General features: G+C 37.3%; 1 protein-coding gene across 3 annotated transcripts in view; it reads right to left on the bottom strand.

The window, feature by feature from the left end:
• The window catches only part of SHTN1 (shootin 1), a 116,805-nt gene that overhangs the window by 12,983 nt on the left and 80,809 nt on the right, over window positions 1-23,013 (bottom strand). For 2 of the 3 annotated variants that reach the window (XM_007478928.3, XM_007478930.3), the window contains exons 13-16: window positions 20,477-20,586; window positions 15,999-16,052; window positions 11,432-11,552; window positions 5,359-5,551 (exon numbers count right to left, since the gene is read on the bottom strand). In XM_007478928.3, coding sequence (XP_007478990.1) covers window positions 5,359-5,551; window positions 11,432-11,552; window positions 15,999-16,052; window positions 20,477-20,586 — 478 coding nt within the window. The remainder of the gene's footprint in view (window positions 1-5,358; window positions 5,552-11,431; window positions 11,553-15,998; window positions 16,053-20,476; window positions 20,587-23,013) is intronic. The other variant, XM_007478932.3, reaches the window with a different exon arrangement.

Below are 23,013 nucleotides of genomic sequence, written 5' to 3'. Positions count from 1 at the left end.
AAGGCAGAAAAATGGTAAGAGCTAGGCAATGGGGGTTAAGTGACTTGCCCAGGGTCACACAGCTGGGAAATGTTTGAGGCCACATTTGAACCTAGGACCTCCCATCTCTAGAACTGGCTCTCAATCCACTGAGATACCCAGCTGTCCCCAGTGGTGGATAATTAAAATCAAGTCTTTTCCCTTTGGCCTTGTGAGTATAACCTCACTAATTCAAAATGTGTGATGACTTAAATTTATAGTATCAGCAGAAACCAAAAGCTTCTGGGTAATTCAGAATGATGAACAAAAGGCTAACTTCAAGATGTGTTAACCATCTCTCCAGAAAAACTGAAGGCAACAGGACCCAGAGGAAAGAGGAGTGGATAGGAAGTAAAGTGTGCAGGGGTGCAGAGACAAGGCAGTCGATCTTTGAAGGCCTGGGTTTCCCCATCTATGAAATGAGCAGGTAGAAGGTAACCCATGAGGTGGCGCCTTCTGCATTTAAAAGCAGGACCCTAGGGTTAGGCCACATGCTTGTTTACTCTAGCTCTAGAATATTTAACACTTGGAAATAATCACAACTGTATTTCTATCCAACTATTTTATGACAGACTTGTTGCTAAGCCATCCTGGCCTTCTCCCAAGTAGTCTGAATTCCTAAGGCTTTGTAGGGATGAGTCATTTGTTTCATTTTGCTTTGTTTCCTCAGCAAGTTTACCTTCTAGTTCTGCTTGCTCTAGATTGAGATGGTTTGAAAAAGGAACTGACAGTCCTAGATTGAAAGTGAGCCCCCCGCCCCCCACCCAGCACAACCTACAGCTATAGCTGGGCAATGGCTGCAAAGTCATGTGGATAGAGAACTCAGAAACATTTGAGTTCTTTTCTCTACCATTGAAGAAGGGGAGAATTAGAAACCATCCCACAGGGTCCTCTTTTAATGTTTAAAAAGTTATTCCTGTTCTTCTTTGGGGAGAAACATGTTTCAGAGTCCCCCATCCTTCAAACTCACTCCCCATTCTTAGGCCAATATATGGAGACAAAGAAACTATCCATATTAGGATCAAGAGGCATAACACAATGTGGGAGCCCTTCTAAAAAAGCCTGAAGCAATACCCTAAACAAACATGAAACTTTCTAAGCATTTATGAGTAGATGCTGACATCAATACTAATCCTGTATTTTAAACAACACATCAAAGTATTGTCAGCATTTTACTTCCCTTTTCCATGCCTTGAAAGTTTTATTTTTTTTATGATTCAGTTCTTATGATTCAGACCTGATGTCCCTATCTATTTAAATCTTAATAGTCTAGCCTCTTGATTCTCAAGAGTCTAAAACAACTTCATTCCAAAAGATGATTTATCCAGTCTGTTTCTTTATTCCCTTCTTCTGGTTATATCTCAAGTTGTCCCACTCACATGCAAATAATAAACTATTCTGATTTAGTCATGAAAATCGGACCTTTAGAGTAAGTATCACTGCATTAGGTTAGTCATGGATAGTCTATATTTTAGAAAACAATAAAATGACATTTTTAAAAAGTCCTGCAATTTAAACTTTTCCCTAACATGGGCCAATTTTCCCTCCTTCCCTCAAATGGCTTGAAATCATTAATTTTAGTATAGCTATTCTAATTTCATAACAACAGTCTGCCTCTATCATCTGATTTCCCTAGAGCTGCACCATAAAGCGTTGGAAAACAGCAACGTTAATATGGTTCGCCTGCCTGAGATCTTCTTTCATTAGCAGCGAAAAAATTCATCTCATTTCTAAGTACCGTCAATGTTTTGTAAAAAGTATTCATTAGTATGCAGTTATTCCTAACTCCTGATCCCTTATGGATGGTGGAATTTGTTTTGACAAGTTGGTCACAACAATGCTAACTTTAATTCATCCTTGCAGGGAAACCATGCAATCGTAGCATCCCAGCTGCTTTCTGCAGACTCGTTACAGGGCGCTCGTGCCCGCAGCCCCAGCAGGACCAACACTAGTTAGGACTTAGAGGGCGCTTCAAGGCTTACCGAGGGCTTCGCGGGGGTTCTCTCACCTCTGGGAGGTAGGTGCTAGGACTGTCCCCATTTTACAGATGAGGAGATGGAGGCTGAAAGAGTCTAAATGACTCGAGGGCCAAACAATTAGGAAGTATCTGAGGCAGGACTCTGAACTCGGGCTTCCCTGATTCGGACTCCACTCCTCTAGCCACAGGGCCATTTAGCTAAATGATTAATTAACGACAGCATATCTTTTGATTTCTATTTTACGCTACATTTTACAAGGACTTTTCCTCTGTAATATTTATAGGGATGGTTGAGACTGAAGAGGGACGGGGGTAGTAAAGGTTTTGTAACCGGGAAGTGAGGAGTTGAAGGGAGAGATATGGCTGCATACACATTTTACAAAGAATTTTCCTCACATCAATCCTGCAAAGTAGGTTCTGCAGGTGTCACAGGGAGGCTCAAATGCCTGTCTAGAGGGGCACGCCCGGCCAACTGGCAGACCGGGATGCAAAGCCGGGCCTCCGCATTTCCAAGTTTCATGTCCTTCGTCTATACTGGGCAGGCTCTATGACTCTGACAGGAACAATCATGATAGTCATCAGAGCCCTAGGCGCTGGCATTCTGTCTGGATCTCAGGTTTGCAAAGAACTTGACAAAGAGGACCTCAATGGGTTTTCACAATCACCCTGAGAGGTGGGTGCTATGGGTTCCCCATTTTACAGAGGAGGAAACTGAGGCTAAGAGAAGTCACGGGACCAGCCTAGGGTCACACGAGCAGATCAGCGTGGCAAGAGCGGACTCTGGCTCTTTCCTCTGCCTCCGGGGCTTCCCATCTGTCTGAGGCCAACCACAAAGGTTACCAACGCCTCCTTCTCTGGAGGCTCCCCAAGGCCGTCAAGAAGGCGCCACTGACATCTTCCCAAGGCAGCCGGCTGGCAAAGGACCATCGAGGACAACAGTTGTCCTTCAGAGGCATTTCCAAAGGGCGTAGTTTTCCCAACGCCTCTACAAGTGGGAGAGTACAATGCTATTACAGATGGGGAAACCGAGGCTCGGGAGGGGACTGGGTCCCGAAGAGCATCCAGACTCGGGTCTGAGAACTCCCAAGGCTCTTCCCACGCTAGCCAGAATGACTTACACAAGTCAATGTAAATAACCACCTTTTCCCACTGGAGACACATGACCTGGAAATGCTTTGCCCACGAAACTGTATACCAGGAGGTCGCCTAAGCGTCTCTGTATCGAGTGAAGAAGCAGAGAGAAACGGATGCAAGAGCTGCCATGTTGGCCCGCCTGCCTTTGAGCCTCAGAGAGCTGGGACTGTTCAGGGTCACCCAGAGGGAAGAAGCCCAGGAAGAACTCAAACCCAGGAAGGGGAGGCCTAAATAAGAGAGCAGGCAAGAAGCACCACCCGCCAGCCCTGCGACCTCATTGGGATGCGAAGGGCTCAGACGTGGGCAAGTGGATGAAGGCTGCCTGGGTGGGAAGTGGATCACTACTGTGTTAAAAAAAATCCCTGGACTTGTTTAAGTAGCGTAATTGTGCTTAAGAAACGGGTTTTTCAGGAAGGTGCTGTGATTCATTAATTGACTGTCAATATAAAAAATACGTGCCATTTAGTCATTTCAGCTAAAGAATGTCAAGAACTAGATAATCAAGCACTGGGTTACAAAGTTGAAAAGTTAACACAGCAATACAGTGTTTGTATTAGTGCTTTAAGTAGGTAAATTAAATTGAAATGTGTCTCGTAGGCAGTCATTGAACAGGCAAGATGAGAAATAAATTGAGCTTCACATATGCCTTTAAAGCATCTAACAACTGTATCTGTCAACACACAGATCCTTTTCACTGTCAATTCACCACACATTCTGCAGACCTTGGGCCTACAATTATTTCATTTCCTTTCTTGGAAATGTAATTTCCACTTACTTTTGTTGAATAAAAGGCAGACAAAAGGTGGAAGGAGTCGCAGTATTTTCTGATTAAGATTATCTGTGTAATATGGTAGAGGGAGAAAAAAAAATCTATACACCCACACTGAAGCATTTCTCAGAAACTTGTCTCAGCCCAGTGGCTTTTGTGTCTGGATATCGGTTCCAATGCAGCCAGATTGTTGATGCCAAATTAGGTGTTAAACAAATTTAATCAGAAAGATGAAGGTTGAGTATGGATCATCTTTCTATTTAAACTACTCTAGTCAAAAGGACAAGAAACACGCCTGGGGAAGGGGGGAGGGCTTTTGGAAACACAATGAAATTAGATAAAACCATAAGTCAGCAAAGAAAGTCTTTCATTCTGAAAAAAAGGTGGGAGGAGATGGGAAGGTAGAGAAAGGTTAACAGCACTAATAAGAGAATGTAGCAGCGGGGGAAAAAAATACCAGTTGACATAAATAGATCCAAATTGAATTTCCAGTTCATTTGTCCAGGATTCACCCTTTGAACTAAGTAAGACAGCATGAGCCACAAAAAGAGGGTCCTTTCTCTCCTGATGGAACAGGAAATCAGAGGTTTAATTAACCATGATTACAATATTCTGCTGATCTGATTTGTCTCACCTACTTCCTTTTCTTTAAGTGACAAACTAGATGACATCCTGGCAAGAGAACTGAAGCAAAACTGTAGACTAATTTTGAAAAGAGGCTGGCATTGTTAGAAAACAAAATGATCCTCGACCGGATCTGTTGGAAACATAGACTTCTGTAGCAGGATTAACTCTCTGATGCTGACAGTGGCACTTTGAAGACCTAAGTCTGCTGAACTACATCTTTTTACCTAGCTTATATTTTCTCTTAGGATCACTCAGTATTCTCTGCTGATAAATCTTCTCCAAGGGCTGGAAAATAAGGATGTGAAAAACAGACAATTTTAAGTAGATCCCTTGGACATCTATCTAGTGTCTCCTTGAGTTAGTTAGGTGCCAACTTAAGATAGGTGAATTAAATACTTAAATCTTGAAAAAATTATTAAATCCTCTAAGATGGGAAATATAACCTAAGACGAGCTAACTTGTTTCTTCACCCAGGATTTTCAAGGTAAAACTATTATCTAGAAGAAAATTATCATTTGTTTTAGGGAAAGAAATTCACTGGGAAGATATACTTTCCATCAGCCTTGAATGACTTCCTCAAAGGAAATCAACAGAGCATTTATTGTCTGTCTATCATAGGAAAGTGACTTTTCGAATGAAGAAAGAAGAGAAGCTAAAGGAAGCAACTGTACAATTTCAAAGACTTAACTATCTAGAGTATTTTCCAGAAAGGAAAAAAAAAAACAAAACAAACAACAATCACAAACCAGAGAGATAAATTAAATTAAAAAAAAGATAAATTAGTAATCACAATTCTGCTACATACTACAAAATAAAGAGCATTATTACTTACTGAAATGTAACTTTGGAACTTGTGCTTCCTTCCAGTTTAGGAGGCCCTCCACCTGGCTCAGGTGTTTTGGGGGCCGGGCTGTTGAATTCTGCCTCCAGAGTTTTCTTGTTCAATGCAGTTTTTGTTACACTGGATACAGAACCCAACACTGGCATGGATTTGGACTCTGAAGTGGCTAATATCCCCGTTGGACCTTAAAACCAAACACATACCTACAGTTTAACAATTGTGGGTTATGCTTGTGCAGAGGGTAGTGAAAAATAGATGAGCTGAAAATGCCTAGGGCTGGTCAAACTAGGTTTGCTGTATATAGAACAGCTGAAATATCAAGGGAATCTGAAAAACTATTGGAAATCTGTTCTACTTCTATGGTTCCTTTGCTTTTAAAGTGGTACTGGGGGCCAATTCCAGGATTTCTGTGTTGATCTTTGGAAACTCATCTGGTCACTTCCCTGACCAGTCTTTGGCTGCCCTGGGATGATAAAAAATCTGTTCTCATGAAGTTTTGGTTTACTAGCAGCCTTCACTGAACCAGCCCTTTAGCCTTCAAAAAATTAATTCTTCACATAACACGGCTCTTTATTTTTAATGGAAAAGGGAAAAGATTTCCAAAAGTTCTTTAAAAAGGCTCATAAGGCTTCTTTAATATAAACCATCTTTAACAAAACATTTCCATTTTTAATGTGAATGAGAAGTTAGTGGATTTTAGAGGTATAAGCTGGTTATGTTAAATGATTCACTGGGAAGACTAGTCTCCCAAAGAATTACAGGGGGATTGTGAAGTGTGAATCAAACTTTCTTTGTCTATCAATCAGCAACTTTCAATTTAATCAACCAAAACCTGAAAACACTCCTACTTAGCACTTTGTTAGCCATCAGGTAGGGTAATTCACAGGTCGCTTAAAGAATTCACACCCTCAGAAACTCAATCAGTCAGGAACTTGTGAATCCTTTTGAAAGAGTTTACACCATCAGAGGATGATGAGAGGTATGAATCCCACAGACACTGCCCCACTAGGCAATGCTGGGCAATTTGGAAGCTGTGACTAGCCCCTGTAAAGATGGGAAGGAACAAGAAGTCACTATAAAAGTCCTGAACTTCTTTGCCTGGAGGGAATCTTCACTTTGGCCTGAATCTGGAAACTTGGAGATCTTGGACTAGAACTGAAGAAAGAGGCTTATACTGGTGACACCCATATTGAAGACATTATTGGACTCCCGTGTGGAGATTGGGCCCTGAGGCAGTTTTTGTTGGAATTGAGCTGAATTTCTTTGAATCAGCAATTATAGGGTATTTAGCTAGGAAATATTTTCTACTTCCCTCTTACATTTCTCTATTTTGCTGTATTTATATTATACTAAATTATTAAGAGCTACTAACAGATTTTTTTTAACTTAAGAAGTTAATTATTTAAAATTGGCAACCACAAGATTATTTTAGAATCCTCATATATTTTGGTCACACCATAAATTTAATTCTTTCAGGCATCAACATAAGGCATTTTTGCCTTATGTTAAAGGATGCCATCTAGCTGATTTTTCTCACAGCAGGATTTAACTGGTTTTGCTCCTGAAAACTTATGAAATTCATGGACAAGCCAGATTCATGTCACAAGAATATTGGCAAGCACCAGTCTATGTATAAAGCAGAGCATTTTTCTTGCTTATCTTAAAGAGGCAGTAGGAGTGAATTAGGTGAGCTAATTAAGTATCCTGATTTCCTTTTTGCCCTTTAGGTTGTGGGCATGAAAATAAAGAGATGGCATTAAGGACTAGAGTGAATATGGCTAGAAGGAGATTGCCTTAAACCATCTAATCTGCATTTCTCTTTCCTCATTTCTGAATACACTGGTTCCTGCTGCTCATTCCGTAACTGAAGCCTTATTAAGGAGGAGGGGGAGTAGGCAAGTTTTTGCTTTTCCTGCATCTAAAAAGAAATAAAGAAAAACACATAATGGTTAAGTTGGACTTTTCTTCATCCTGTATAAGCTTTCCAATGTTTTTTGAGAGGCACTTGCTGCTCTCTGAAAGACCAATTTTGTAGACCAAATTACTAGGTAAAATGTGGGAATGATAATTAGAGCCATATGAAGTGTTTTAAAGGAAAATACATTTTAGCAGGCCACTGGAGACCAGCTGCAACTTGGGATTTGGGTCCTACTAGCCTCCACCCTGCTCCCAGCTGCCCTATGCATTTCTTATTATAACCTCCCTGTTTTCTGCCTGTCACCTTACATTTGAATACATATTTACCTTTTCCATACGCTTTTGTGTGTGTGTTCATAGTGATATCCACTTCCTTCTTACTAGAGACAAACACACCTGTCAGGACATAATCTCAGCAAATTCCGCCAACTGCTTGAGATGGAAGGAGTTTAAAGAGTCCTTTTCTCTTCTAATTCTCACTATTACTATACATTTGCTCCTGAAAGCATCTACACAATTAAACAGAGCTTACTGGGACCTGGAAGATGACCTGGTCCAATCTTTTCATATAAAGGAGAAGAAAACAAGAATCCAGAGAGGATGATGGACTTGCCCAGGGTTGTACAGGCAGTAAGTGATAGTGCTGGAATATGGACCAGGTCTATTGGCTCCAAGTTTGGTGTTACTGCCACTGCAGTATATAGTCTCTTATTCTTTCCTCTGCATTTAAATCTCTCCATTAATTAGCACACTGGACAACTTCATTTCTACTGGGAAAAAACCCCAACAACTTTCAGAGGAGCACTTAAAAATGCAGTGTTTTTCTTTGTGATACCTTTGTTGACTGCTTTTAGAGGGTCATCTCAGAGCCTAAATGGGGACAAGAAGGCATGGAAAGCAAGGAACCCAACTAAAAGCTGACAATTGTACTGATGGCTTTTATGAGTGACAGTCACACTAAGTACCAGGAATCTCATTTTATTTCATTCAGGTTTCAAAGACACTTTTAGGAAGGGATTACAATTGTAAGATTTTGAAATAATTTGATTAGTATTGTGGGTTGAGGTGAGGAGTAAGAAAAGATAATTAGTGGATTAAAATTGACTTTTCAAAAGTTGCAAAGGCAGAGGGCTCAAAAGACTTCTATATTACCTAGCAGAAGAGGCACAGATGTGCATTCTTTTCAAATGCAAGGTTCTCTTTCAATGTCTGGTCAAACATCAGAATAATTAGGTGTTTCATTCTGATTATGCTCTCTGATTTAGTTTCTTTTAAGAAAAGCATTAGCAGCAGTAAAGCTGGGTAAAGAAACCTGATGGGAATTCACTTCTGTCATGAAAGAAATGTTTTCTTTCCTTCTCTGATCCTGGTTACTCTCTCTCTGGGTTTTTCTCCAACTACTTTCTCCAGGTCTTCCTCCTATCTCTCTGTCTCTGATTGCTCTTCAGTTTCCTTTGCTGGCTCAAGAACTGTTTTACTGTAGTTCAACCTCTACTCAGTTGTCAGAACAGTCTTCCTAAAATGCAGATATGACCATGTCACTCCCTAGCCAATAAACTCCAGGGGCTCCCTATCACCCAGGATGAAATACAAAATCCTCTGGAGGATTTTTTCAAAGTTCATCAGAACCTATCTCCCTATTTTTCTCCACTCTTCTTATACCTTATTCCCCATTCTGTGAGCTAGTAAAACAGACCTCTTTGCTGTTCTTCACAGAAGTCATTCTATCTTCACATTCCAGGCATTTTCTCTGGCTGTTCCCCACATCTTGAATACTCTCCTGTCTCACCTCTGACTCCTGGCTTCCTTCAGGTCACACCTAAAATTCCATCTTCTATGAGAAGCTTTTCCTGATCCTCTTTAGCACAGGTCCTTTCCCTATTATATCCAAAATTGTTTTGGTGTTGTCTCCCCTGTGAGGTCCTAGAGAACAGGGACTGTCTGTTGTTTTTCTTAGTATCCCTAGTGCTTAGCACAGTGCTTTGAACATACTAGGTACTTAGTAAGTGCTTACTGACTTGTTTCATTCCCCCTAGAGTAGGTGTTCTCCGAGGTTCTCTCCTAGCTTCTCTCTTCCCCTCCCTCTACACTATGTCTTTTGGAAACCTTATCAGCCACCAGTTACCATCATTTCTAAGCAGATGAATTAAAAATCTATAAATTCAGTTCCAACCTCTCCCCTAAGCTTACTAGACACTTGAAACTGGATGCCCCCAAAGAATCTCAAACTCGGTATGTCCCAAACTGAACTTATTATATTTCCCCCTAAATCCTTCTCCCTTCCAAAATTCTCTATTTCTGTTGAAGACACCACCCAGGTTTGTAACCTCAGCATTATCCTCTCTCATTCTACATATCCAGTCAGTTACAAAATCTTGTCCCTTCTACCTTCAAAACGTGTATTTCACCTTCCTCTCCACTTACCTGCTCATGTGACTTCTCTATTTAGGCTTTTAAAACCCTATGTAAAGTGATCCCAATCCATCTCTCCACTATCAATGGACATTACTTCCCCTCCTGCTCTGTATAAACTAGATGAATTGGCTTTCTCTCTGATTTTTAAGACATTCTATCATCCATTCTGTACTAGCCTTCTCTCATGCCTGGAATATACTTCCCCTTTATTTCTGTCTCACAGAAACCCTCTCTTCTTTCCAGATACTACTGAAGAAGCACTGTCACTCACATGAACCCAACTTCTAAGTGTTCTCCATTCCATAATACCTTGTATTAAACTACTTTGGACTGTATTTATTCATTTTATATTTGTGCTCTATATGTTTATATGTGCACTTATTCTCTTCTCCGTTAGAATGTAAGCTAGGGAAACGTAGCTATTGCTTCATTCTTTCTACTTATGTCCCCAATACCTGGTTCGGTAGTTAGCACATAGGTGTTCAATACTTGTTGCTTTATTCTATTCTTCCAGAATTTTATTGCTATAACTTTTATGCCAAAAGATATAGTTGTATACCCACCCCCTTTTAGTTGAAAAAAAGGTGTTGTTTTAAAAAGAGAATTATATTGCAATTTGACTTTCTTAGAATGAATCATATATTTGATCAAACTGTTATATTCAAATGGAAGATGACTTCTAATAGGGATGCTGCAGAGGAGATTCAGGCATAAGGCAGAGTTAGACCAGACGGCCACTGAGGTTCAATTCTGAGATCCAAGAATTGTAACTAGAATAATTTTGAATTAGATAAAAGCTCTGATTATTATAACTTTTGCTCTTTCAAATATCTAAACATCCTGATGATTTCAACTCTCATACTGTAGCAACTGTGATTCACTAAACATTTAAGAAAAAATTCAGACAATTTGTAATAGATGAGTTAATTTCTCCTGTGACAATTAAAAAAAAAATTTTAAAGGCTGCTTTGAAGTCTTAAGAACTGACTATTTTCCTCCTTTCTTTCTGTGGAATCATAATGTTAAAGTTCGAAGGGACCTTGGAAAATACCTATTCTAATATCCTCACTTTGGATGAAAAAACTAAGGCTTAGAGAGATTAAGTGACTTGTTCAAAACCACACTGTAATTCTATTAATCAGCAAATTGGCCTAATACCTTTAAAATATGACCTGAATTATAAAATTATAAAACTTTAATTTCTGAAAATTGAAATAAGCTAGGTACATAGGCAAAGTATTTCTATCTGGGTTCTTTGAATCATCATATATGGAATCAAATGAATTGAATCCTGGGTTTAGATGAATCTTGTTCTACTTACTAGTCATGGGAAAGGACATCACTTCCATGATTTTCTATTTTTTCATTGGTAATAAAACTTATATACTATTAGGTTAAGACTGTTTTGCAGATAAATGTGATAATACATGTAAAAAAGCACCAGATAAATGTGAGTCATTTTTAATAGTGATTTTAATCACAGAAGATTAAAGCTAGCAGGGACTCTCGAGATAATCTAATGCAACTGCCCCATTTTGATGAGGCAGAAAGGGAAAATCACTTCTCTGAGCCATAACTTCCTCATATTAGATATCCATCTAATACTTCTCACTCACATTAGAAAATTCATTCTATAATTAAGAAGAGATTATTTCACATTTAAAGAGCTAATTTAAAGACAGATGGTACAGAAATTAGAGAGTAGGACTGTGAAGAATTCAAACCAGCTTACTACTGCTATCTGGCTCTGTTGTCACCTTTCTGCGCCGTAAAATTCTTTCTAACTCAGTTTCACTGTTTTCAGTATCAAGAGATTTTAAGTTTCTTGAACTAGCAGATGTGTTAAGTGTCTCCTAAAGTAAAAACAAAACAAAACAAACAAAAGATTAATGTTTTAATACAACACAGAGAAATTTATAAATTCAAACAACAAAATCATTACCAGAATTCAAATGGGATTTACAAAACAAAACACAAATGTTTGTCATAGAACCAAAAAAAAAAGTGGTGTGAATTCCACTGATCTTTTTCCTGTGACCTATTTAGGAAGTTAAAAGATGCTACTGAAGATGTGGATGGTAAGTTTCATATGGAAAGAAGACAACAAGTATGTTTCTTTATGAACTACTTCCTACGTGAAGTTTAATAATGGAAAAATTCTGTACATCAATGGTTCAATTTCTAATGTTCTTTGAGCCAGTGTGGAAGAGAACAAATGTGATGAACTCACCTTAGAGAGAAACACATCTTGACATGGTAGCCATGTGCCAAGGAACCCAATTCCTGTGGTATTTGAAAAAAGAAACCTGCAGCTGATCCTTCAAACACAATGACTCTTGATTCATGGCTGCTCAAAGCAAATGGAGTTATTGCCAAAGGATGTCTATTACAACCTCAAGCTGGCTACCATAAGAAGGGCTGCACCAAACACACCTAAACTGGATAAAGAGTCAATATAATATAGCTCTTTGGCAGGGAGAGGGTCTCAGGGGATGAAGGTAAGAAAGAAGGTGGTCTTCATTCCATTTTCCTAATGTAGCTGATGTAGAATATATCCAAAGGCCAAAAGATTCTGGAAGAATTAGAAGGTATAAAAGTTGTCCTTCCCATTATCAGTGCATGGCATCAAGGAAGATAGAGAGGATTTAGTAACTCTAAGATCCTTTGCCCTTATTCCTCTGTGGTGAGAACTCTGAATGGGGATCAAGAGATTCCTATCCCCACCAACAGCCACTTAAAAACAAAACAAAACTTGTTACTGTTTTTATGTAAGAATGTATCTCAAGATGCCAAAAATGGAACCCACCAATCTATTTTTCTTTGACAAGACGCCGACTGTTTTCTACAAGTAGTTTTCCTCTCTTGTGTTACAGGTATGACTTTCAAGAGCACAATGCAAACTCAATTACAGTTACTACTAACCCCGACATAATTAATTTACCCAAATGATAATTCTTTCATCTGTTAAAATTTCTGATGCAAGAGTTTGAATGATGTTATTGTCATTATTAGTTGATCATGACATCAGTTTAGCCTTTATCAACCTAGAAATAATTATAAGCTAATGAATACTCCATTTAAAAATCTTATTAAACATGAAACTGCTTATAAAATTGAGTGGTCAGAAATCTCAAGCTGTGCAGCTATTCTGCCATTCTGGTTAGAGCTTTTTTCATTGCTTAAAGGTGTCACAATGACAGTCTACTGGCAAGCCCAAACCAGGTTAATTAAGAGAAGAGCTCATTTTTTTAGATGTATGCTCTGCAAATGCTGACTTTGGAAATACTTAAGCTGCAGCCACTTTCTAGTTTTTAAAATAATCTTGATTCTAAAAACAAGCTATAGCTATTAAAGTCTATACTTATTACCAAAAAATCCAGAAAGTACATTTAGAGGAATATCATGCCATATACTATTTTGTGTCGATCAGAATAGATACTAGACACTGATTAGAAACAGGCAGTTTCACAGAAAGACAATTCATATCCCTTCAAATATAATACTACACATCTAACCGTAATTTTCTGTGCTTGCAGACTTGTCCCATGCCTCTGATCCCCATCTCCACTTCTCAGTTTCCTTCTGTGTCATCTTTCTCAAACAAAATGAAACGCACACATACATGCGCGCACACACACACACACACACACACACACACACACACACACACCTTTGTGTCTTATACAAGTATGGCAAGAATGCTATCTCTGCCTTCATCTGAGACACTGATTTTAAACTGGGTTATAGAAATGTTCTACACTCTTTTTTTTTTAATATCTGGGTTATGCCTTACAAAATTCAAGTCTTGAGAATTCCATTTCCTAGTATACTGAAATCTAGATCTCTCAAAGCCAAAATCTTGTCCTTCATCAAAATGCTGATACATTTGGTTTAACTAAGAACACAAAAAAATTAAAGAGATGTTACTATTACTACATAACACATATGTACTAGGGAAATAAGTCAAAAAGAACATCAAGTAGTTTTTTTTTTAATTTTTTACTCATTTGTAATAATTGACAATTAACTATATTAATACTTGTTGACTTGATTTGAAATTTGAGTCCTACAATTAAAAGGCAATCTCCGTATCTTCTTTAACTTGAGGTGGTGGTAAAGTAGTTTCTAATCATTTTATGAAACATGGGCCTGAGGACAAGTAGCAACAAAGAGTCTGAAACTGGTGAATATGGTACTTTCTTGTGATAATGCTGGCCTGAATGTACACACAAAGTATTTTGAGAAAGGATTCTTAAACTAGTAAAGTGATTTATCAAAATAAATGCTCAACCTGGATGTTAGAAGGTGGAAGAAAATGCTAGTTTGGGATTAGCACATGTTTGAATTTTGAGTTTGAACCTGCTCTACAGTCTAATGAAATTACAAAAATTGGTCTCAAAAGGATATAAAATTTATTTTGCATCTTTTTCTACCTCAAAAACGTTCTGTGGAAACCCTGTAAGTAAAACACTATTATAAGAAGTTAACTCTGTTTTGTAGCATTATTGGGAAATGGGGTATATCAAAGATTCTAGTTCTTAGAATTGCCACATATCCCTAATAGGCTTGAGGTTTTTTTTTTTTCAAATTAAAATATAATTAAATAATACTTTAAAAAACTACACTAAATGCAATTTTATTAATCTTTGATACTTCAAAAGGTACATTAGGATATGGACTGATATTATTATTATTGGTATCATTGCTATTATTGGTATTGTTATACAGTAGACAATAATAACTTGCATTCTTATAATGTTGTACGGTTTCAAAAGTGCTTTTCCATAACAACCCTGTAATATAGGCAAGTGCTGGTATTATCCCCATTTTACAGAAGAGAAAACTAAAGATCAAAGAAGATGAAATGCGCCATAGTCAAGCAAAAGAACAAGGATTTGAACCTAGGTTTCTAGACCCCGAGCTACAGTATTCTTTCCATGACATCATACTAGGTCATCTAGAAGACCTGATTTATTGAAAGTTCTTGTTAGTAGAACACTGAATAGAGAGTTTTCTGCATAATAGTCCTGTTAGATAACCACATTTATTCTCCAACAGTTTAAATATGCTATTCTGTAGGTTGAAGGGACCACCACTGTTAACCAGTGATATGCATCACTTTAGAGCTAATCCTACTCACCTAAAACTAAAGCAAATAATTGAGCTGTTATGCGTTAAGTCTACAATTTAAAGACAGACTTAATGAAAATAATTTTGTTTACAACAATTATGTGGATGTCTGCATGAAATGCATAATTAGCACAGTAACAACAAACACAGGAGTATTTAGTCCTGCACCTCCCGCCCCCATGTTTGTTGACGTACTGTGCATAATAACTGGTATTGAGAATAGAATCCTTCGTATCCTAAACACTTTCCAAGCAATGAGTTTGCCACCGAAAACTCAATGATTGTTCAAGCTAGTGCAATAGCCACTTATAAATTCAGTGACGGTGCTCTCTCTCTCTCGCTCTCTCTCTCTCTCTCTCTCTCTCTCTCTCTCTCTCTCAATCTCTCTCTCTCCCTCTCTCTCCCTCTCTCTCTCTCTCTCTCTCTCTCTCTCTCTCTCTCTCTCTCTCTCTCTCTCTCTCTCTCTCTCTCTCTCTCACACACACACACACACACACACACACAAACTATAGAATGGAGAACAATGACTAAGATAAACACATTAAGCAACTTTTAAAAAATCTTTGAATTTCCTTTAGATTTAATATTTTTTACAAATGACGCTTTTTAAATATAATTTAACATCAAAGGGTTAAAATAAACAATACAAATGAGAATGAGTGATAATCACTCTATTACTCAGTAATTACCCAGTTTTGAATGGATTTGGAATATTCTAAAATTTCCACCTGAAATTGTCTTTTCAACACACCAAGCAAAATGATGTCTCTCTAAACACTCCTGGTGAATTTCTATTAATTAACAAGCATGACTATTCTAACATACGGTCCAACATTTTCTCTTCAAATTGGAATTCTGGGATTAGAAGAAGAATAGAAAACAATCACTTCGGCAATTTAGCGTAACCAATATAAAAAACTGATTAGAGCTAACTCCTGAATGGAAACTACAAATGGGTTATTTGATATGTTAGTTATTAACGCTTGTGAAAGGGAAAGGGAAAATAAATATGACAGAAAACAAACCATCAAAGAAAGAAACAAGGCCTCCTAAAAGGTCTCAACAAATAGCAAATGTAATTGTTCAAAAAAATCAGATTTATAAAAACATTTCCCTCTAATCCCCCACTAAATGAAAATGGCTGAAGATAAGCTAAGGTTTGTTCTTACCAGTATTCCTTTTAGTTCATTCACTGCACTTTCAGAGCCTTTTGAAGATTCTGGCTATAATTAAATGGGGACAGGGGTGGGGAGGAGACAGAAACAGCAGGTGTATTATTCTAAATATAAGACTATTAAACCATAGAAATATCCATTTGTCAAAAAGGAGCTATGGGTTATACTGGCAATATACATGAATTACATCATTTTGTTAGGCCCATTTCCATGGGTAAAAAAAAAAATTAAATTAGAAATGTTAGTGTTCCTAGGAAATTAAATAGAAAACTAAAAAAATGTTATATTCAAAGCAGCATGAACTTCCCCTAACAAATCAAAGATTGATACCTCCTTGGTAACTTGGAGAATTGCCTGGTGCAAGGAGAGACTTGACTTTGATTTGACTTTGGTGATATGGTGAGTTTGTATCAAAGATGAGACTTAATCCCAAGTTTTACCAAACTCAAAGCTAGTCTTTTCTATCTACCACATTATGCTGTCTTTCAAACCCAAAATAACGTACTTAAATATTTAATTTGGCTTTTATATTGAATTTGCTTAACATCATAGCCAAAAGAGATGTATTAAGTAAAAAGATTCACATATTTCTTTTATGTTTTCAAAGGTCTGTCCTTGGCACATTTTCTCACTTTAGCTACTTGATATCTACCATCAAGAAGAATGGAAAGTAGGCCATACAGAACAAGAAGTAAGACAAGGGCAGAAAAACTTTTCTCTCTACTTTTGGGTCCAGCTAACCACCTATTGACAATGAATCATGTTGTCAATGAATTCTACTCCCTCCTCTCCTTTTCCTTTTAGGAAAGTCATGGGGAAGGGACGGTGAGCAAAGAGATTCAGAAATATAGAATATTCAGAGCTAGAAAGAACCTTAGCAATCCGGTCCCTTTTTCCCTCCTGCTTTTACAAAATGAAAACTGAAACCCTGAACATGTTAAGATGCTTGGTCAAGGTCACAGCTAGTAAGCTGTAGAATGGGCACTAGGATCAAGGTTCTTTCCACTACACTAGAATGAAGGAAGAGAGGAATGGGAAGATGACTGGATGTGAGGCTCTAACTAACCTTTGGACCCTAATGAGCACCTAGAAAATTTCCCGCTAATACTCACTTCATCCAAGATGATGATGATGGTCAATTTTGATGTGAGGCCTTTGTACAAAAGATGGTGATTGCATAACAAGTCTAGCTTTCCTACTGTTTCCTCCCACAGGAAGGTAATGATCAAGAGAAACCAACAGAGTAATTATGATGACAATAATAATAATAATAGCTATTACTTGTATATCACTTCATGGTATACAAAATATTTTGCAAATATTATCTCATTTGATACATAACCTTAGGAGGTAGGTGCTATTATTAACACTAATTTACAGCAGAGAAAACTGAGGAAGATAGCAAGTAAGTTACTTTGCCTAAGGATACAGTAAGTATCTAAGGCAGAATTTGAACTCAAGTCTTTCTGACTCCAGGTCTGTGGATTTGGAGTGACTGCCACTTTCTTCTATTGCACCTTCCTCTAAAGGACATAGAAGGTCCCAAACCCACCCTCCTCAACAAGGAAAATGTGGAAAGAGACAGAAAGGAGGAGGGAAGGGGAGGGAGAGTGAGAGAAAAAAAGAGAGACAGAGACAGAGAGAGATTTGCTACTTATATGCAAATTGAGCTCCAGAGCTAAACTTCCACTGCCCACAGTTTTCCTTAAAGAAGCCACATGCCATCAGTGCCAGTCAAAAGCTTTGGAGACACTAGCTGAATCATTGCACCCATTTAGAAAACGTGGCCTCTGGGCAGGCCTATGAATGCAAATTGTTCAGTCACAAAGCTGGGGCTCCTAAACTCATTGCCCAAGCCAGCCAACTGGAAGGCAGGAATAGGAAGGTAGCAGCTCTGTGTTAACAGCCACCTGATTGCCACTGCAGCTAGGATCATACCAAACTCTTCATTTCTAGCACTACAGGAAAGCAGGGATGATAATGCAGAAAGAGGCCTGGACTTTAGCATGCATCAAGCGTGACATTATTTGAAAAAAAAAAATTGACCAGTTAATGTGAAAACTAAATCTATACAAGTTAATTATTACCAGCAAAAAACCCAGTAGACCGCTGATCGCTGTTCAGTTTCTTTCCAGATTTTGAACTGAGTTTAAATAATGTGTAACTGCTGAAAGAGTCATGTGAAAAAAAAAAAGATGACATACTAGAAGAGGGGGGAGAGACATCACTAAACATTTCTAAGCTTAAGAATCAACTTTTTTAAAACATTTCTTCCAAGACAATATAATTTAAAATTTATTTGGGTCACTATATTATTTGCTTATCTATTCCACACTACCTGTGTTCATTAAATCATAAAAAAATATTATTTTCAAAAATGACCTTTATTCCTTTCATTTTTATGGTGCTTTCACATGCAATCTAATCATTGTTATGGCAAACCCTTCCAGTGGGGTACAGAGACCATATTTTTTCTATTTTATTTATAAGCTGAAAAACAAAATAGATGTAATTTTCAGGATAACATTACTAGGCTACATCACTAATACTACTAGGATCAGGGGTCCTAGCTAGGGGTCCTAGGGGAACTAGCAAGCTAGTTCAATCCCCTAATTTGATGAGGAAACTGAGGTCCAGAGACTTTAAGTGACTTGCCCAGGGCCATGCAGGAAGATGCATCAAAGGCAAGATTTGTACCTGTATGACAGATTTGGGGCTAGAACCCAGATCTCCTATTTCTTTGTTCATATATGTATATGTATATGTATATGTATATATATATGTATATGAATATGTATGTGTGTATACACACACACACACATTTATTTATTTATTATATCACTGGACATAAGCACCAAGGGGTTAAGAGTCCAAAACAGAAGAAATAACTTGAACCAGAGGGCCTAGTCTAAAGATTAAGCCATCTTACCAGTTATTCATTCTGTAGTTTGGTTAGGAAGCTGTTCTGGCTTTTTTTTTTTTTTGAGCTATCAGAAGAGGAATAATCCTCTTTATGTGGAAATCAGTTACTTTCTATCCAGTCTTTGGATCAGTCCAGGCTAAAATTATAGAAGATTGCTCTCCCAACTTCCTACTTAATCTCTTGGACAACCTATATACAAAGGCCACTCTGGTACAGCTCTAACCAAATTAGCTTCCTACTTGAAGCAAAACATAATTAGAATGTATATAAAGAAGCATCTGATATTAACAGAACTCTAACTAATTCTAAAAGGCACAGAGACGTATACAGGCAGCGAAGTACTCTTAAGGCTAAGAAAGGTTTTTAATTGGAGATGGAGGGAAGGAAAACTGTCTACAGATGTCTAATTAATGGGAGGAAACTAAGCAGCAGATTGACAAAAAAAAATCATTTCGATAAAACAGCATGCCAAGCAACAAGAAAGAGTATGTGTATTAATAGGATCTCAAATTTGGGAGGGACCCCATTCATTTAGGCTAGGAGCTGTACAGACCAAATCATTTTTTAAGATCTTCCACTACATTTTCTTCACCTTTAAATGTCTTACAGGAAACTTGATGTAATTTTTTTTTAAACCCTTACTTTCTGTCTTAGAAGCAATATTATGTATTGGTTCCAAGGCAGAAGAGTGGTAAAGGCTAGGCAATAGGGGTTAAGTGACTTGCCCAGGGTCACACAGCTACAAAGTGTTTGAGGCCACATTTCAACCTAGGACCTCTCGTCTCTAGGTCTAGCTCTCAATCCACTAAGCCACCCAGCTGCCCCTTGATTTAATTTTTTAAAAGCAGTAACTCTGGATCTTTTTAGTGTTTTTCAAAACTCTCCATCTCTACTGATGAAAAGCAACTGCTTGACTACAGGGGTGGAGGGGATATGACTGAGGAGAGACTCTGAATGAACACTCTAATGCAAATATCAACAACATGGAAATGGGTTCGAACCAAGAACACATGTGATACCCGGTGGAATCGCGAGTTGGCTATGGGAGAGGTGGTGGGAGGGAGGGGAGGGAAGAAAAGAAAATTATCTTTGTTTCCAATGAATAATGTTTGGAAATGACCAAATAAAAATTAAAAAAAAAACAACTCTCCATCTCTATTCTTCTGGAAGTATAAGCCTCCTAAATGAATAGAAATCAGATGGAAAATCAAGGAACCAAGGCAGAGAAAACATCATAGAAATGACTCCCTCATACTTTTGTTTGGTGGGATAGCTAATGTTAGTGTCATTATCCTTTAATAAGGGAAAAACAAGAATTGTATTGTTATGGATACTGTATGGATTTGGGCTTACAATGGAACAAAATCAACTCCTCCAAATAAAACTGCACAAAAATAAACCCTGCCAAAATGCAACCATATTATAGCATATATGCCAATCCTGTTCCTTGATATCAGTTCTACAAAGATATTATTTGTATTCCATTTTTTGTTTCTAAAGTAAGCACCAAAATGAGAAAAAAAAGAAAGAGAATTTAGCTTCTCTATACCTTGGCCTTTGGCCTGGTTGCCTGATTAACTGGTCTAAGATGAACTCCCTTCTTAATCCTATCCATCATTTCTTCAACTGCTTGTCTCTTCAGATCTGTGACTTCTTCCACTGTTCAAAGAAAACACATTTCATTGAGTTTCAAATGAAGAAAGCTCTGGAAAAATGCAAGAAATCTTTTCTGCTATGAAATGAGGATTATTATCTCAGGCCATTGCTACTTTTCTGCAATTTGTGATTTAGAAAGATTGCAATGTGGCACACCACAGTCACTATTCAGATGCCAAGAGTCACAGAACACCATGACTCTATTCAGGTGAACAGCAGTTAGGTAGCAAAGTTTCTGTAACAGAGCTGAGTCATAAAAATGGGAAGGTTTTTTTTTTTTTAAATTAAGGCATTTAAGTCAATAATGACTCCCCCGCATCAAACAATTAAAATGAATTTTGCCCTATTTGTCAGCGTAATTACAGACTTTATTGAAGACTTGGTTCATTTCTGGAATTTCTCCAGGTCTTATTAAACCCAACTTTGCACTTAATCCTAAATAATCATGCCTTTTTTTTCCTCAAAGGGGATTTTATACCTTACTGGCAAAAGTCATATATTGTCCTTCCAAGAAATTAGTGTAAAGTAGGAGGAAGTATCAAAGATTTCACAGATACACATCAGAGATATTTTCCTTATTGGAAGAAATCCAGATAAAAAAATCAAACAATAAGTAAAATTTATTTTTTCCAAGTCTACCTTTTACTGATGAATCACATGAATACAAAATATTCACACAAGCTTATTAAGAGGCATTTAAAATTGGACAAAAACATAAATCCAACAATGCTTTCAATTAAGTAACTAAATATACAAGAGAAAGTTTATCTACACTGTAGGCTAACCTGTGTAATATTAAAACATTATTAAACCCATCGAGATTCATTTAGATTCAGTGAATGTATTTGAGATAAGTTAAGAGTTTGAGGTCATTTGCAATAATGCTAAAATCTGGTGCTATGCTCAATCTACTTATAGGTCAACCTATGCTTCTATTAATTATAAGGCCCTAGACAGAAAGTATATCATTTGTAGACTGTCCAAGTGCAAGAAGATTATTAGCTCTTACACTCTGTAAATAGGATGAGCAAACCTGAACTCTTTCAAAGTATATGTCCTTAGCTGATTTTTAATGATCCTTATTTTGCTATTAGGGCATGCCTTAAAAGTTTTTTTAAAAGGGACCAGAACATACACATAGCCAAAGCCAGTTGGCCCTGGCACAGTATGGTACTAACAAGACCAAGATCAACAGATTCTGTCTTCAGAACTGGTAATTTACCCTTTTACATTAGTACTGCCTCATGGAACCTTTAAGTTCAGTTAACCATTGCACAAATGAATACCGCTGTTCACAAAATAAGGCAATGTACACAATCCAGCCAAGGTGGGTCAGTAATCATCTAAGTAAATACAAAGGCCAGAATATTACTTATCATATTGAACAAAGTGCCCCAACTTGGAGCTCTCCTGACACCTTAGTGTACAGTTAATTTCACATATGTCAGATGTCAAGAAACTGAGATATATCAATGAATCATTATGGGAAGAACTAATGTCTTTTTCTGAAACTGTATAAAATTGGATGACACAAACCTCAAGTCTGCCATTTTGGCACCTTCGTGGATAAATAATGACTCATTGAAAAGTAAAAAGTGGCTTCTGAAAAATGCCAAATCTTAAAAAAAAAAATACCATCCTGAATTAGAATGGAAAAATTGCATGACAATTGATGGTAAAAACACTTCCTACTAAATCATCAGCACTGTGTAAGACATGACTAAAGCTCAATTAATCACATAAGACAAAAGCCAATTAAGGCAAACAGATGGAACATTATGGTCAAAGCTATTCCATTTGACTAAAAGAGCTAACATAATAGGAATTTTAAACAGTCTCTTAGACTTGTTCCTTAGGATGATATTGATGATTCAGAGATGGATAGCTATTTGTATTATAAACATTTTAAGACAGGATTTAATTCCTTAGGTTTTTCAAATATAAAAGCCTAACTGGCTGAAAGGAAGACACATTAGCTTGCCCATAAAAATACAATACAAGCTTAAAGTAATCTATCTCTATACAAATACAGATGTATATACTTTTTCTTTCTCCCAACTTCATTTTTGTTCTTTTGTTCACAGTTGAACTAGCCAAAGGCAGTCTATATGAATTTCAAAACTATTAAGTGGCTCTATAAAATATGCCTACAGAGAACTCATGGGATATTTTGTAATTCTTTCTGTAATGACAGAGTAGGTAATTGTCTCACAAAACCATGTAATCAGAGGGACAAAAGAAATATCCAGGATGCTGGAGATTAAAGAAAAATGACAAATGAAGATAACGAGTCTAATGTTATTGAACTACTTACCAAATAATCAAATTTTCCTAGGAAATAGTGCTGTGAAGTTAGTTTTGACTCAATAAACCAATGCAATTAATTGAGGCTTAAATTTTTAAGAACTACTTGAAAAATAAGTAGTTTTA

Source organism: Monodelphis domestica, chromosome 1, assembly GCF_027887165.1.
Source record: "Monodelphis domestica isolate mMonDom1 chromosome 1, mMonDom1.pri, whole genome shotgun sequence".
Classification (NCBI taxonomy): domain Eukaryota; kingdom Metazoa; phylum Chordata; class Mammalia; order Didelphimorphia; family Didelphidae; genus Monodelphis; species Monodelphis domestica.
Note: the sequence above shows the minus strand (reverse complement) of the source record. Positions and strands in the feature narration are given on the sequence as shown.